Source organism: Corapipo altera, unplaced genomic scaffold (genome assembly GCF_003945725.1).
Source record: "Corapipo altera isolate COAL_440 unplaced genomic scaffold, ASM394572v1 104, whole genome shotgun sequence".
NCBI lineage: Eukaryota > Metazoa > Chordata > Aves > Passeriformes > Pipridae > Corapipo > Corapipo altera.
Genome location: NW_020884920.1, coordinates 2,464,935 through 2,481,880, shown reverse-complemented (window position 1 = coordinate 2,481,880; position 16,946 = coordinate 2,464,935). Strand labels below are relative to the sequence as shown.

The window sequence follows — 16,946 nt, the reverse complement described above, 5'->3', positions numbered from 1 at the left end:
CAGATCCCAGGTGGAGCAGAAGGGCACTTTTGGGAGAAGCAGGCTTTAAGCCCCAACTGCAGAGAGTGGGAACCTTTGTGTCTTGGCTCCAAATGTGGTAGAACAAGGTTAATTAATTTAGCTGCATCTCATGAAGAGTGCCAGCATTTACTTGTGAGACCACAGAGGAGCTTTTCGCAGTACCCAGAGAGGCCTCCTGCCGCTCGGATGGGCTGGGAGCTCTTGACTGCAGAGCTGGAGGTGCCCAAGGAGAGCTCTGCTGTGGAAAATCAGTGCTGAGAGAGAGGAACAGATTTAAGAGGCCACCAGCAGAGACAAGCTGCAGGCACCACACACAAACTTTAAGGCATTCAATCACAACCCTGCAAATCAGGGCAATCCAGCCAGGGGCTCATGCAAGGATGGAGGAGGCTGTCAAGGCTGGATGCTCTGGGGGGATGAGCCAGACTGGAGGGCTGTGAGTAAGGCGAGTGGGGTGGGAGGAAGTTGTGGATGTTGTAGGTGAGGCTGATAATTTCCTTTCACAGCTGGAAACACTAAGGAATATGATAGACCCAGATGAGACCCCAGGAGATGAGCAAGACGATACAGGAGACAGCACTCACATAGCTTAATAGATGAGATGGACCAGAGAGAGGAGCTCATTAGAAAAGGGCATTGCATGGTGCAGAGAGGAGAGGATATAAACCATGAGAAAACTGATAAAAGACAGAAATGGAAATATTTTAGTCCTAAAGAAAGCAAGGATGGAGTACATTAATGAGCCCTTTAATGGCAAGGCAAGTAAAGGTGAGCAGCAAATGGCTGTTGCCCGACAGCTGAGCTGAGTCTGAAAAAAAAACAGATGTTGGTGGGATGTGAGAAGTGATTGGCTCATGCAGAAACAACAACACACCCGTGTCATTAACATTCCCACTGAATTATTGAAAAGGCACACACGCAAACTCGGAGACTTGGCAGGCTCCTTTGGTTTTCTGCAGGGACAGGGAAGTTGCAGAGGGAAGGAAACAGCCATGTTCACATCCAATTTGAACCAAAAGAAAGCACAGCAAAGCTAGAGTAAAAGCTGACATCCTGCTTGGCTACTCCTCATTTGATGAAAATCCCCATCTCTGGTACTTTGTCTTCTCATCCCTTGCAGAGAGGAAACTGAGTTCAGAAAACTGGCTTCACTCTGGATCAGATGGTTTCCCTCCATTAAGTCCTGGGCAGGAAGGGAGGTGAAAATGAGCAAAACTCTCAAGGAAGCGTTTGTATAATCTCTACCACCCTTTTGGTGGTGCTGGTGAGCTGGCTGAGAGGGGTAAAACAGAGGCTGTGCCACAAATGAGATATGAAAACTTGGAGCCTAAGTAAATTCAAGTGAAGCCAAAGTCACTGCTCCAAACTACAGGGTAGTTGTTGGGTTGGCTTCTCAGCACCACGGGCTGTGCCCATCAGCACCTTCACTGCCTTCAGCGCCTTGGACACCACTGGCATCCAAGTGGTGAAGGAAAGGAAATGTGCTATACACCTCTCTGGAGAACAATTTCATCTCTGGACACCTATCTAGAAAAACTGACCCAGGTCCCCACAGTGGAAAGCCTATGGTGTGTAAATGGGGAGGGAGGAGCTGGAGGAGAAGGCTGGGGCTGAGGCCCACACCTGCCTGGCCCTGCCCTGTGGAGCCAGGCAGTGTTGCAGCCACACTAGAAGACCTGTTCACACCTCCTGCGCATTTAAGGTAGGATCACTGCTTTTCACAAATAACCCCTTCATCCCCTGAGGTCCATCCCCTACCCTCTCCTCTACTCTGTCTCCATCCTGTGTCCATGTGCATCCACGTGCTCACAGCTCCAAGCCTCAGGGTGGTGACACTGTCCGCACAGGGCACTGCAGTGGAGAGGCACCGAAGAGGTGCTGAAGCTGAGGTGGGCAGGTCCCAAAATGTGCATCAGGGTGCTGCTACACCCCAGCGGGGAGTTGTTGTTGGTCCTCTCCTGACGAGCACTCACAGATGCAAATAAATTCTGACTTGGGCTCCCAAATTCCTGCTCTGCTGGCTGTGCTAAAAATAGCCCAACGCAGTGCGTGCTGGCTTCAATCACCCTCATTGATCCGCGCTCTTGGGTCTGGTCCAGCCGCGCCGCAGCACACCCGTCCACAACCTCCCCCGGACCCCTCCTCGCCCAAAGGATTTGTATGATGAGGCCTCCACCGCACTGTCCTCCACCCCTGCTGACCCTCTCTCCTGCAGACAAGGTGATTTATTGCTCCAGAGCCCGACAGGCAGCCAGGCTGCAGCAGGAGCCTGGCCGGGGGCTGTGTTGCTGCTCCTGACCCCTGCAGAGCCACATCCACCACAGGGATGAGTTTGGGGCTCTCGAGCAACGAAGCTTTTGGTTCACCAAGATCTGATTCAGGGAAGGGCTGATCTCCAAGTGGGGTGGGGGGAAGTTGGCTGGGGTCGCTAGGAGTGAGGGATCATGAAGGAGCAGGAGCTGGCTGGGCTGCTGAAGTGTGTGCCCAGGGCCCTGCTCTGCCTCTGGCTCTCCAGTGGCCCTGGGCATCACCCGGCTGGGGATGCATGGGCTGACCCATAAGCATCAGTGGGGCTGGAAGAGAGATGGCTCCAGTGGTGCTGGCAGCCCTAGGAGAGGTGCCATCACCCAGCAAGCACCACTGGTCACTGGCTTGATTTGAGCAAAGCCAATGCAATCTGGCTGTTGTCACAGTCAGGGTGGTGAATGGGAGCACCTTCTTGCCTTAGGGTCTCCATGCATCCTTGCAGACCCCTCCCATGGGATCTGTACCTGCTCTCATGGTAGACTCAGCTGAAGCCGTGAGGAGGCTCCAGTGCTGGCCTGGAGGTGGGTTCACACCTGGAGCCCCTGTAGGCTCCAGGGCTGCCACATTCCCTCTCAAGTGCTTTGCTGCACTGGGGAGGTATCTGGGCAGGCAGTCACCCTTTGCTCCCCACGTTTCTCTCTGTGAATGTGGCTCTTCCCACAGGCCATGCTTTGGAGCAGATGGACACAACCAGTGTGCACACCAGGGCTGGCAGATGCCCTCCAGAGTGCTGGGCTTAAATGGTGCATGTCTGAGTGGAGGGGTGTTTCTATCCTAATTTACAAGTTTTTAAATAATATCCAAGCTCTAGGTATCACACAGACTTTGCAACACATGGCAGGGTCCTTTGCTGGCTCTGGACCAGAGTGAGGATTGAGCTGTGGGTAATGTGGGCTTGGATTTATGCTGCAACAAGGAGCTGTCCTACCTGGGATGCTGGAGGAGGGATCAGAGGAGGGATTTTTGGTCCTACCTTGGTTTTGCCCTTGAAGACAGGTGGTTTAAATAACAGTAGTTTTGTGGATACTGAAAGGGCATCAGCAGAATGCATTTCCACATGACCCCAGGGACTGCAGGAAGCAGAGGAGCCCTGGAACAGGATTCCCATATAGTGGCTATTGGTGGCTCACAGGATCAGGGCTGAGAGGGAGCAGTGGCAGGGAGAGGGGTCAAGGGCTGGTGGTGGCAGCCAGCAACAGGGAGTGAAGATCAGGTGCAGAGCTACACAAGTGCCCAAAGAGTTTTGGGAGAGCAGAGGCTGTGAAATGGTGATGGGAACTTGAAATCCATGTCAGAGGACACCATCCTGTTGCACATCAGCTGTGTGTGTCCCTTCAATGCCACAACTGGTGCCTGTGGCAGAGGAAGGCAGAGCTGTGCTTTCTGAGGTGGGTTTGGGTCTGCACACCCTGTACACACCCCGTGCCTGGCAGGCAGCCCAGGGACCCTGCGGTACAGGAGTGCTTGTTCCCTTGGGGCTCATCAGAGACATCCTTGGAGAGGTGACAGCGGTGAGGGGGCAGCTCAGCATGGCCATGGGCAGCTGCTTTCCTGGCTTTCCAAGAGCATTTCCCAGAAGCAGACACAGCTCCCTCCACCCTCAGCCAGTGAGGAAATTTCTCAGAGAAGCAATGGGTCCCTCTGCTCCTTTTCTCTGTTTCATTTTCACAGGGAAACAACTGCTCACTCTTAAAAAAACTTTCTCTTGGAGCAGCTTTGCTTGATGCCATTGCTGGCCTCTCTGGGGGCTGATGCCTGTCCTGTGCCAGGCACAGGTGCTCCCACACCTCTGACCTGCACACCCCTCCCTGCCTTTCATCCCTTTCCCTCCCTTCCTTTTCCCTTCCCTTTGTTCCAGTGTCAAAGCCCAGGCTGCTGAAGGAGGGGGATATGGGAACCTCCATAGGCAGTGCCTTTCAATGCTGGTTCCCAGTTCACTGGTCCCCATTGCCCCTTCAGGTGGGGCAAAACGAAGGAGAAATCTTTCCCTTGGCCTCCTCTCCTCCTCACTCCGACATGCCTTTTCCATGCCCCCTCCTTTCTGTTTGGTGAGGGGCCCCCTTGCTTTGGATGGGCTTGGGGTAGCAGGAACAGCCTGACTGAACAAGGTACCACTTCTCTTTGCATAAGCAGCTTGAGAGCTTTGGTAGTTGGACAGGAGACAAAACAACAAAGAAAAGCACACGATGGGTCACAGTTGGTAAACTTCCCCCTTTGCCCCTGGAGGGGTCTGTAAAGTGACTGCCTTGGAGGGGATGGAAGGTGCTGTGAACAGAGCTCACCAGGCCCCACGCAGAGGCACTCCTGGAGCTCTGTGGATGGGGTGGTGGCTTTGGGAACAGAGGGACCTCTTCTATTTTCTTGTCTGGCTCTTTTCACAGCTCATTTTATGGTATCCTCTGCTGAGGGATGTGGACCATGGTTGCCAGTACCGCACCCTGTTTTGGAGGGAGAGAAAGGAGGCTGGAAGGTGCTCAGCAGCACGGCCATCACCCCAGGAGCCACCTGGAGACCTGTGGTGAGGCCCCACCAACAATGGGGTACAGGGTGATGCATGTGCTGGTACGTCCTTTGGAGATATCTTGGAGATAGAGGGGCCTTGACTTTTTCTAACCCTACTTTTTTCAGGCAGTTTGCATGTGGGAAGTGTTTAATTTAGAAAGGCCAGTGCTGCTGTATCACATTCCTCTGTCAGTCTCTGTTGGTTTATGACCAGTGAAATCCTGGTGTGAAAACAGAATCAGGCTTTGATTTCAACTGCTCCTGCTGTTTTATGCTACTAACAACTTTGCATTTCGATAGCAGTTTTTATTCTAGGAGCTAAACGGGCTTCACAGACAGGCAATTAATTAATTGAGCCTCCCCAGCCAGCCTACGCCCTCAACACCACAAGGAAGCATTTTGCAGAGGAGGAAACAGAGGCAGAGGAGCAAAATGGATCGCCCCAGGCAAGGAGCTGAGCTGGCAGCTGCCTCCACAGCGAGGCATCACACTCCACTGGTGTGGGAATGGTCTCAGTGGGGGGAGAGACTGAGGAAGGTCTTTGGGTATTTATCAGTGACTTTCAACACTGACACCTGAGCCCGAATTAACTCATTAACTGCCACCACCTTGGACCACCCCAGCCTCTTGCTGAGGAATCCCCTGAGACCACGAAACAGTGCCAAGAGGCCCCACTAGTGTTTCTATTATCCATCCTTGCTGACCAACTCCCATTTCTCCAAGATGTGAGCCCTGGATGGGGCCCTGAACAACTTGATTTCATGGGTGGCATCCCTGCTCACGGCCAGGGAGTTGGAACTAGATGATTTTTAAGGTCCCTTTCAACCCAAACCATTCCATGGTTTTATGAGGAGGCACTCGGGGTTTGCAAGGGAAGGCTGTCTCAGCTGAAGGGTTTGCTTTGGTCCAGGTGCTACAGCTGAGATCTGCGTAAGGACTTACCGTGATGGCACTGAACAAGAGATGGGTGATCCTCAATTTCCTTCTCCAGGTCCTGTTCACTACCTGCTAAGCAAGACAGCCCCAGGAAGCTGCATGCTGTGGGCAGTACCTGGGGCACCTGGAGGAGATGGAGGAATGTGCCTTTGCACAGGCAGAGTAAATCCATTCCAGGGGAAATTGCCTGCCTTTTATTATGAAATCCCGCTAATGGTTTGTTGTCTACACAAATAACCATGGGGAATGAACTCATGCACTTCCCAGCCTGCTCTGTGTCTTCCTGGCTCAGCTCCTTTCTGAACAAACATAACCTTTTGCAAGAATACCTGTCAAAATCACTTTGAAATATTGAAATAACAGGATGGGATATGGTTTGCTCCTGGGCCCTAGTGCTCATCCGTCAGGACTCAGGATGTCCATCCAAAGAGACTTGTGAACAGGATGTAAGGGGAAAACTCTGGCAAGCAGCAGGGCCTTACAGGGCAGCATTTGGGGAGATTATCACCTCACTCTGCTGGCTCACTGGGCTCCCACACACTCGCCTGGGAACAGAGCAGTTCCTGGACCCTTGTGAAGCCCCCACTTTGTGTCGGTCATGGGGTGGGTGAGACATGGGGACCTGTGACTCAGCTGGAGCTGATCAGGGCAAAACTGCATCCTTTGGCCACTGGGGTGGCCTGGGAGTGCCTTCATGGCCTCAACATCTCCCTTCTCCTCCTCATGCCATGAGCAGGGCATCATTTGTGAGTATTTTAGAGATGGGGCAAAAAGCTGTGGAATCTTGGACCAGCATTGGAGAGAAATGGTTGAGGGACATGTATGTGCTTGGGTGGACTCGAGACATAGACACAGAGCCTTTCAGTCTCAGAATCCCAAGGGCTGGTCAGGGGTGTTTCAGTAAGGGCAAGCTGTAAATGCTCAGTGTTTTCTCTCTCAGCAAAATCACCCCTCAATAATGTCCTTCTGTGGAGCGCAGCAAGAGGCTTTCTCCTCTAATTCATTGTCACCTCCCCATCTTGAAAGTGAGGGGATAACCCCCACTCCGTGGCTGATCCCGAGGGCCACCACTCCCCAGATACATTCGTTTAAGGGGAGAGATCAATACCTTTTAATTTGCAGGAGCAACCCCACCTGCTCAACCAAAAGCCCTTCACTTGTCATCCCCTTCCCAGTTCCTGGTGGTGATGGTCTCCCTCCTGGAATAAGGAGAGGGATTCTGCTTTTCCAGGTACATGCCTCTTTTCTTCAATGTACTTGGAAGAGAGAAGGACTTGGACACAGACGATTAGAGGAAGAAATCAAAACCAAACACTTAGAAATCCAAACACTCGCCCCCCACTCCAAAAAATATCCCATCAACCAACCAACCAACAAAAAAATCCTTCAAACAAAACTCCATCTGTTTCTCTAAAATCCATGATTAAAACCTGGTACAAACAGGTGAATATAGATATATATATATATATTTTTAGTAGATGTAGTATTGGGGTTTTTTCTCCTCTCTCTTTCTCATTATACAGCAAACATTGCAAATATAGAAATTTTCTCTGTACAATTAACGACTTCGGTTTACAATGCAATGTGTGGTAAAACCTTTCAATGAGTGAAAATGTGAACGGGCCTTCAACTGGGTAAAAGTCTAAACTGGAAGACTCCGTTTGCAAAAACAGCCCAAAAGATGGAGCTCCTTCTGGTCTCTTTTTGGTTTTTGTTGCTGTTTTTGTCGCTGTTGATTTTGGAAGGAAAGGAAGAACACAAACTGTTCACAAAGAATCCACAAAATCACGGAATAGGGACTCATGCAATGCAATATTGGGAAACGCCAGACCTCAGCTCTCTGCCCGCTCTTTCACTTTCGTTTTATATTCAATTTTTTCTTTTTTTCTCATTTTTTTTAAAAAATCAAAATGAAACAAAACTTTTTTTTTTTCTTTCACTCCACAGTTTGTTCTGCAAAGTTCATGTTCAAATTTGGTGCGTCTCACCAACGTGAGGACATTTTAATATCTCACTTTATATATTATATAGAATATTTATAGATTTTTTTCATAATTTGTTCTCTCTTTTTTTTTTTTTTTTTTTAATTTTATTTTGTTTCAAAGACAGTCTGAATAAAAATAGCTGCTGCGGATTTCTTTTGGTCCAGTTAGTGTGTTAAGTCATGAGCTATGTGAGGACTCAGGACTTTTGCTGGGCGGAGACGCCCTTCCAGTAGTCTAAGATGTCGTGGAGATCCTCGTCTTTGGCAAACTGGACCTTTTTGCGTAGGGCATGGCCGGCTGCCATATATTCCTCCTCGTCTTTGTGCCGCTTGCGGTTGAGTTTGAAGCGCTCCCAGATGCTGTGCGATGGTTTGCAGGTGTACTCTGGGCTGGAGGTGTAGCTCAGGTTGTGGTACTGAGGCGAGAGCTGGGAATAGGCCAGGTCTCTGGGGCGAGGGCGGGTCAGAGGCTCCAGGATGGAGGGCTTTCTCCCCCCCATGCTGTCGTGCTGCTCCCCTTGGTGCGAGCTGGGGTACGAGTGCCGGTGTTCGCTGTACTGGCGGATCTTCTCCGCCTCTGCCCGCAGGATGGCCGCGGCCGGTGTCACAGTGAGGATGGTGTCGGTGGTGGGGGATGTCTTCTCGATGTATTTGGCTTCTGATTTGTGGCCCGATCCCTCGGAGCGGTAGGATCTGGGGCTCCGTATGGAGCCACTGGAAGAGGTGCTGGAGCGTTTGGGGGCCGCCTCCATGCTGTGGTGCCGCTGGAGAGGGTGGTTGTAGCTTTCCTTGTAGACGGGGGAAAGGAATCCATGTTTGCTGGGGATCTGCTCTGATAAGAGCACCAGCTGAGGCTCCACCGTGGAGACTGCCCCTGATTTCACCCCCTGGAAGGAGGTGGACTCGGATTTCAAGGCATCAATGCAGTTGTTGATGATCTGGTTCACCTTGTCCACCTCCTTGGCAATGGTGGAGATCTCAGCCACAGAGCCCTGGGAGTCCGGCGGCAGGGACAGCTCACAGTCTCGCCTCTCGGGCTGCTCACCCGTCCTCACCTCCATGTAGTTGCCCTTGGTGGCCTTGGGGGTCTCGCTGCTGTCAATCAGCTTGTACTGCTCGACCTCGCCAGCAGAAGGTAGGTAGGGGATGCGGGTCACTGTCTCCCCGCCCAGGATCTGTCCCTGGGACAGCTGGGTGATGCTGGTGGTCTCCATTTCTGGCCCATATTTCAGCTCGATGATGGTCTTCTTCATGCTGCCGGCAGCCTTTTTGTGCTTCTCCTCCTGCTGGCGCCTCTTCCGGAGACAGTAATACACAACGCCCAGGACAATCACCATGCCAAAGAGACAGCCCAGGATTGTCATGATGTAATGGGTGGCAGTGGAAGGGGTGGGCACTGGCTCCTTGCGGTTTGGTCTGGTGGGTGTGATGGTGACGCAGGTGTGGTTGTACTTGGAGTATTGGTGGACAGAGACTACGCAGTAGGTGTAATCTCTTTGTGCTACTAGGTTGCTCACGGTGATGTTCTCCTCCTTCTTCCTGAGCTTGGTGATCATGGAGGAGAAGCCATTTTCAAACTGGGAGAGGATGTACATCTTGCTGAAGGGGTAGGGGATCTGCACGGTGAGGACGGCCGAGTTGTGGTTGAGGTGCTTCACCTGGATGTTGGGGCGCACCTCTGTTTCACCGATGGGCGTGAAGAGGGAGAACTGCGGCGTCGTGCCGTCGCCAGAGGAGCACTCCTCCTCAGAGCAGGGGCTTTCAGAGGGCACCGTGGTCACCTGGTACCTGGGAGGGATAAAACGAGGGATCACAGTGTAGGAGCCACCAGTGCAAAGGGACGAGAGCATGCTCAGAGCATTGCGGTAGCCAGTCCGGCCTTGGCCTAACAAGTAGTAGCCCATGTAGTCAGGCGGGGAGTCGCACTGCATCCGGTCATAGGTGCGTGTCATGTTGGTGAAAGCCTCCAGCCATTGCAGGAAGCCGAGGAGCTCACAGGAGCAGTAGAAGGGGTTACTGTAGAGTTCACAGACAGAGAGCTTGTTTAGGCCCCGAAAAGTGTTGCTGTCGAGTCTCTGGATCCTGTTCATGGACAGGTCAATGTTCACTATGTTGGGGCACTCCCAGAAGGCATTGGGGGTGACGGTCTCGATGAGGTTGGCCTGGAGATAGAGGTACTCCAGCTTCCCCAGGCCCCGGAGGATGCCCTCGGTGAGGTTCCTCAGTCGGTTGTAACCCAGCTGCAGCACCTGGAGGTTGAACTGTCCTGAAAAGGCACCGTCCTCGATGTAGGAGATCTCGTTCTTCGTCAGGTTGAGGTATGTCAGGTTGCCGAAGCGGCTGAGCGAGGCGTACTGCACACTCTTGATCTTGTTGTCGTTCAGCCTCAAGTCCACGATGGTGCTGTTGATTTGCTGGGGGATGGACTCGTAGGGGGGCTGGTTCTGGCTGCAAATGGCCAACCAGACAAAGCCCTTGTCCCCCTCGATGAGCCAGCAGTCTGCCCGCACCCCGCCGGCATGTAGGAGAGAGACGACCGCCACGTACATGCAGAGGGCTGACGTCGCGGCCCACCGGCGACCTGCCATCTGGAAGGGCAGCACGGAGAGGGGGCTCCTGGTCTGCTGGAAGCGGGGAATAGGACAGGGGCTGGGAAGATGTGGGCTAGTGCTTCTTCGGCAGCTTCGCTTGCCTCTCCCTTCTCCTCATGGCTTGGAGACGGGAGGGACGCGTCTGTGGAGAAAGAGGACCTCGGTGCCCACGGTACTCGGCAGCCACCAGCCAGGGGCTGCTACCAAGGCCTGGGTGGCTGAGGCTGGTCCCACATCACCAGGTCTCTGGCATCTCGAGGAGGGAGTCATGAAGTTAAGCGCCTGTGTGGAGGAGTCCCTGTGGCTCAGAGACAAGCCTTCCTCTCACTTTTTATAGTACATCTCCTCATTTTCTTTTTGCTGCCCATAGCGGTGCTGGTCCCCATCTCCATGTGCCTCTGTGGGTTTGGCTTACCCTGCTCAGTCCCTCGGCTCACCTGCTCAAAACAAAACACAAGCACAAACTAAACACAAAGAAAAGACAGCATTCAGAGGTGTTGGAGATGCATCCAACTACCCTCTTAAAGTTAGGCACCTCCCTTCTCACTGTGGCTATCATCTTTCAAGGAACCTTTTGTTTATTTGGCTGCCACTGGCAGCACTTGGCAGTTCACTGACCACTGAGGTCATCCTCTGAGACCCTGTCCAGCGTCGCATTTTAGGCAGTTGAGAGACCAACACACATCCAGTGCACTCTTAGTCTGACCTATTTAGGTGTCTACCTTAGAAAGAGAGGAGTGATGCCCCAGAAGTGTCTGTTCCTCTCCACTGAGAGCAGATGAAGTCTAGACAACTCGCTCTGATGTAGATTTGATGCTGCAGCGTTTTGCTGAGGGGAATCCTGACTGTCTCGCGTGCTGGTGTGTGCAGCAGCAGTGCCCAAAGAAGGAGGTGCTGGTTGAGGACACCGTCTCTCTCTGCCTGCACTGCTGGGTGGCATCTGGGATAAAGCCCACCACCAAGCGCTTGTCCTGCTTCTGGGAACCTGAGCAGTAGTTTCAGGGCACTCTTTGCAAAACACACTGTTGTGATTGTGAACTATCCGGTGTCCTTGCTCCTGGTTGGAGCTTGCTGCCTTTCTCCAAGACCTCTTTCCTCCTCCCAGGTGAAATGATGCAGACATGTGGAAAACCCTCAAGTATTCAGTGGCATAACAAGTGTATTTGCAGAGGATAGGACAAGACCTTCCCTCCTCAGCCAGAAACAGCTGTTTGAAGACTAGGAAGAGTCTTCACTAGACACAATCTATGGGGCTGCCAGCAGCCTCACTTCCCACAGAAAAATTCTCATTCCTGGCTCATGTTTTCCTTTTTTTTCCCCTTCATTTTTGACTAAACATCAACATCCATGGACACAACTTCTACTTCCTTTTATAATTTCTTAGGGAAACAGGAAGGCAAAAGTGGAGAAGTGGGAACTGCATGAGCGCCAGCATCTCCTGGGTCTTGCTTTTTCAGACATTGAAAATATCATCTGTGGATATCTCTGCTGCCAAACAGATCTCTGGGCTGGTAGGACAGATGCAGTGTGGTGTTATGGCAGAGATGGAGTTACCCACAAATGGGGCCCATCTAGAAAAATCCTTCTTTGAAATTTTGTTGGGAACAGGAGCTCTGGTTATCTGCCTTGTCCAAGCTCAGGCTATATGAGCCAGGGAAGATACCACCAGCACTCCTTGAAAACACAGCTGGTAGGAACTGGACGTTTCTTGGGAAGTTGTGAAGGAGACAGGGGTACATGTTACATCTAAATTGTCTTTCCTTGAACCTGGAAAATGGTATAAATCCAGAAAGAGTTTTCCAGACCATTTCTGAGTGCACAGGCAGCGAAGGGACTGTGCTTGGTGCTGCATGCCTGAAAATCATGTGAGGCTGATTGTCAAGAGGCATTTAGAGGCAGATGCCCATGTCCAGAAGAAACCAGGTTCTTTTCCAGCCACAATACCAGGCAGCAAAGCAGACCATGTTTCACTGCAGAGATCCCTGTTCACCAGTCAGTTTATACCTTGGTAAACAGGCCAGTAATAATAAGCAGTAAAACAGTTTATTTGTTCTCTCTGGATTGCGAACAATGAGTCTGTTCCCTGGTGGCACAGTTGGGTTTCTGTTACATGAATAACAAGACCTTCTCTCACGTCACCTCTCTGCACTTGAGACTTTCCAGCCACCTTGTCCTCCATGTGCTGTCACTGCCCTGGGACACTTCACCAGTACCTGGAAGCCCATGTGGGCACAGCTGAGTCCTTGGAGCCAGTGAGGAAGGGAAGAGGGAGGCTCTCAGGGCTCCCTGGGAGACCACAGGTGAGTGTCCCCCCTTACCACCTCCCCAGCCGACGGCAAGACACAGACTGCAGTTCCAGACTGAAACACATCTGCTGCTACATCCCTCCTGGTGTTAGACAACTCAATTAACCTCTCTGCACTCCAGTCTCCTCTCTGGTTCCATGAGATAATGATAGCATTTCACAGGGTGGTGGGAGGCTGAGGCAAAGTGCCCTGAGCTCCTCTTGTTGGGATGAAAATCCCAGCACAAGCACTGTGCTGCAGGTGGAGACTTTCCCTCTAGATGGGCCTGCTCTCCTCTGCCACAGGGAACCAGCCTGGTCTCGAGCTCCTCCTGCATCCTGTGAGGATGCACATTGCCCCTGAGGGTGTGTGAGGAGGGTATTGCTGGCCTGCAGAGCCACAAGCAATGGCTTGCCCCAGTTGTCACTTCAGTGTGTCACAGAGCGTGCTTTCCTTGCTCTTGGTGCACCCACCTCCCTGTCCTCCTCCATGGGCTTGTAGATTCCAGGGACCTCCTGCAGGCAAGGGAAGCCCTGCCAAACTGAGCCAGCACGGGCAGCAGGGATGGATGCATCTTGGCATATTCTCTTCAGCAAGTACTTATTCTGTCTCCTCTAGCTCCCATTGTGACACAGACATCTTCTCTGGGCAACCTTGTGTTGGGGAGTGCTCTGCAGAGCCAAACCAGCCTTTTCCTTGCAGAGGAAAGTTCATGTCACTCCACCCTGGGGAGGCTGAGGGCAGCAGCCTGTGTCGGAGGGCATTAGGTAATGGAGTGGCACCAGCTGTGAGCAAAGAGCAGACACAGACCCTCCACAGATCTTGCCAGGCTGACCCCCTATAGCCTTCCCCTATAGCACCCATGTGCCTTCCCCATCTAATTGTAGGTGCTGAGAATGAAGAAGAGCAACAGTGAACGACTCAAACGTATTCAGTAAGGCTCCTGATATGTGTTTTCTCTTCTTTCCCATACATTGCCTATCAGATGAGTCCTTCCTGACAACAGAAAGGAGAAAAGGCATTTTATCAGCAGCCCGAGTTTAATTTCAGCTCATTAAAGCAAGCAATTTGCTGGTTTATTTGCTTTGCAAAGTGTGAATAAAATGATAGCATTAAGGAGATGTGAGAGAGGAAAGAGGGGCTAATCTCCCTTTTTATTAGATTGCCAGGACATGACTGGGGAGTGGAGAAGTGGGTCTTGTTGCTTTGCGCGGAAGACGAAATTGTTCATCTTGTTGGCTTCTGAGAGCCTCTTCCCAGCACCGTGATGTGTGTGGGTGTGTTCCTGAGAGTGTGTGCTGCAACAGCAGACAAGAGCTGAGCATCCTGCGAGGCAGGGTGGGAGCAGGGGCAACTTGTAGTGGTTCCCCACTCATCTCCCTGTAACAGCAGACAACAGACATCCAGGAGGTGTCTCCTTCTTCCCTTTTCTACCTTTTACCTCACATCTAATCTCTCCTTCCTGTTCGTTTCTGCTCCTGAAATCCCAGGCCTGATTCTTGCAAGTTAAAAGAGGGCAGCTGGCTGGCTGAGGAGGCTTTGCTTTCCCTGACCTCCTATATCTTGAACATGGCTCTGGAGAGCAGGGGAGAGACCCCCGTGCCTCTTCCCAACAGACTGGACAAAAATCAGTAAGAAAATCCAGTTGTTTAACCCTTCTGCCTGCCTTATTTGTCTTTGCCCAGTTTCCTGGATTTATTCTCCTGGTAACCCAATTGCATATCACTTTTCCCAGTCCTCTCACCCTCCACAATGCTGCCTAGGAAAACCTGAGAACAAGCTACCTACAACTCTCACATGAAAAACAACAAGGAAAGTGGAGATTCGGGAGCCTCCTTCGCTGTTTGAGAAAGAAGAAAAAGGAAGGGATGAAGACAGTGTAGAATAACAATTATTTGAAATGATGGATTTGATCTCAGTCAGAGATATCTTGAACTGTGGCACCACGACGACGATGACAACAGGCCACATCCGTGGCGAGGCCATGGTACCCACATTCCTGCACAGTTACCTGTGCCCTGAAGACCTGGCTGTGTTTCCCTTTCCTTCTGCTCTCAGAAGGCAGAGTGGCTTGACCAGCTGAGCAGATGTTGGGCTGACAGAGGCCAGCAAAGGGGCAATGACAACTCCCTCACTCCTTGTTGCTCCTCCACATTGCCTCTGATATCCAGAATCCCTGTTGGAGCCCAGATCCATGTTTCTCCACGCTAATCCTCAGTCCTGACTGCGATATACTCTCCTCCTACCCATTCCTGCTTCTCCATCCCTGGTCCCTGTCAACAGCCCAGTGGCAAAGAGGGACTGCTGGGATTTTGTGATGCCTACGAGTCTGCAGCCTGCACTGGATGAGCAGCAGCATCCTTGTCCTGGCTGAAAACCCACAAGGGTGGTGGAAGAGAGGTGGAAAGAAAAAGGTAGAGCTCGAGCTCCAAAAACCAGTGCAGGCTGGCTGGGAACTTTTTGCTTCCATTTTCCGACTAATGGCATCTTGGAAAATTAAACCAGAGCAGCAGCTGCAAGGAAGCAAACAAAGCAGCCGTGGGGGCTGGGGAGGGAGAGAGAGAGTGAGCTGGCACTCAGTTCCTAATTTTGTTATTCTACTGAATGAGTTATTTCAAACTGTGGATTACATTTACTGAGGGAAGGCAAGGAGCCAGATTAACATGCGTGTGCGTGTGTGCGTGCGTATACACACATACACTCACCAGTGCTCCTCTCCTTGGCATTCCTGCACCTCCATAACTTTCTTCTCCCTAGCTGCTTCATCTCCAGCTTCTCTTAGACCCTGTCACAGCCACTTGGGCTGTTTTATCAAAAAAATGAAGGATCCCCACTGCAATGAGAGCCGTAGGAAAATGGGAGTGGTACGTCACAAATGATAAATATTCAGCCACCCAAAGAAGTGCAGAGGGAATATTCAGCTAACAGACACCAAATTTTAAAATGAACCTTGGCTCTTCATTATGCATAAGATAATGTGAGGAGGCAGCTCCAAGATGGCAGATAAAACATTTATTAGTGATGAAATCACTCCTAAATGGCTAATGTCCATCCTGTACACGCCAGGTGGGGAAAGGAGGCATCCAGGCAGGTTTTTCTCCTCAGTCATATTCCTGGTGTTTAATCCATCACCTCCTGCTAGGTGCTGTTGGTCAGAATCACAACCACCCTGAATAATAAAGAAGCTCAGGCCTGTAAAATTCAAGTTCATTTTATATCCAGAGCTCCCGGTATTAATATTGCCTCTGCTGACAGGGTTTAGGCAGCATTTTGTGCATCCCAACCTTATTCCCAAATGTATTAGATAATAGAGTTCTCCAGTCAATTCTACTCTCTCTCCTCCTATTATTTATTATTTAAGAAAAACAGGCAAGGGAGAAGAGATATATTTTCCACTGAGGTTTGAAGAGAGATGAAGAAGGAATGAAGCAGAGAGGTAAAGGGGGGGCTGAGAGACAAGTGCTCAGCATCACATATGGGATAGCTTTTACTGAGGCTTCAGGAGGTCTGTATGACAAGTATCCAAATGAGAGGGATGGTGAAGAGATAACTTTTCTGGGAGACACTGGGAGAAACAAAGAGAAATTACATGCTTGGTCTCTATACAGGGACATTAGTAGTACCAGTACATAAACACTCATGGGCTCTCTATGGTGCTAGGAATCACAGAGTTGGGTTGTTCTTATCTAGTAAAAAGTTATTCTGGTGTAAAACACACTTTCTGCAAAATTAAACCCGGGGTGGAGAAGCTGTGATCTTTATTTGAAGTTGATATTCAGGTCAATTTACTTTAACAGTAAACTTGGGTGCTGTAATGTCTGAGAGGAGCTCTAGTTCTAAGCCACTGTGCCTCTACCAGGCAGGCTGAGGCCAGAGCTGCAACCTGGGAATGGCCAGAACAGATTTGTTTGATCGAACATTTTTAAGAACCCTTTGTTTTACAGCAAGATAAATTCTGGGTTAAAATGACAATATTTTCAAAACAGGTTAGCTCTTGGGATTTCAGAAAATATAACTCTCTGCTTTTCAGTCAGTTGCAGTCTGAAGTCATTGACATCCATCTCATGCTGCTTATTTTCCAGGGTCTGTTGAGATGACAACACTATCCCACGCTGCTGCAGGCCACTGAGCAGAATCCTCTGCCGAGTTTAAGTAAATGTATAAATGATCTTTGTGGTGAACAGCCTCTTAAGCCCAGCTGGGTTACCTGTGCATTATCCCAGCCTTCTGAAATATCAGCACGGGCAGATATGAAATGTCAGCTCCAGCCAGTGACAGCGCACCTGAGCCCTCAAAGAGCTGAGGAGTGTGATGAGAGGG

General features: G+C 50.9%; 1 protein-coding gene across 5 annotated transcripts in view; it reads right to left on the bottom strand.

The window, feature by feature from the left end:
- Positions 1-7,210: 7,210 nt before the first annotated feature.
- ELFN1 (extracellular leucine rich repeat and fibronectin type III domain containing 1) overlaps positions 7,211-16,946 on the bottom strand; it is a 105,323-nt gene continuing 95,587 nt past the window's right edge. For all 5 annotated transcript variants that reach the window (XM_027656694.1, XM_027656689.1, XM_027656691.1 and 2 more), the window contains one exon: positions 7,211-10,778. In XM_027656694.1, the coding sequence (XP_027512495.1) occupies positions 7,948-10,338 (2,391 nt within the window). In that variant the 5' untranslated portion in view covers positions 10,339-10,778 and the 3' untranslated portion in view covers positions 7,211-7,947. The remainder of the gene's footprint in view (positions 10,779-16,946) is intronic.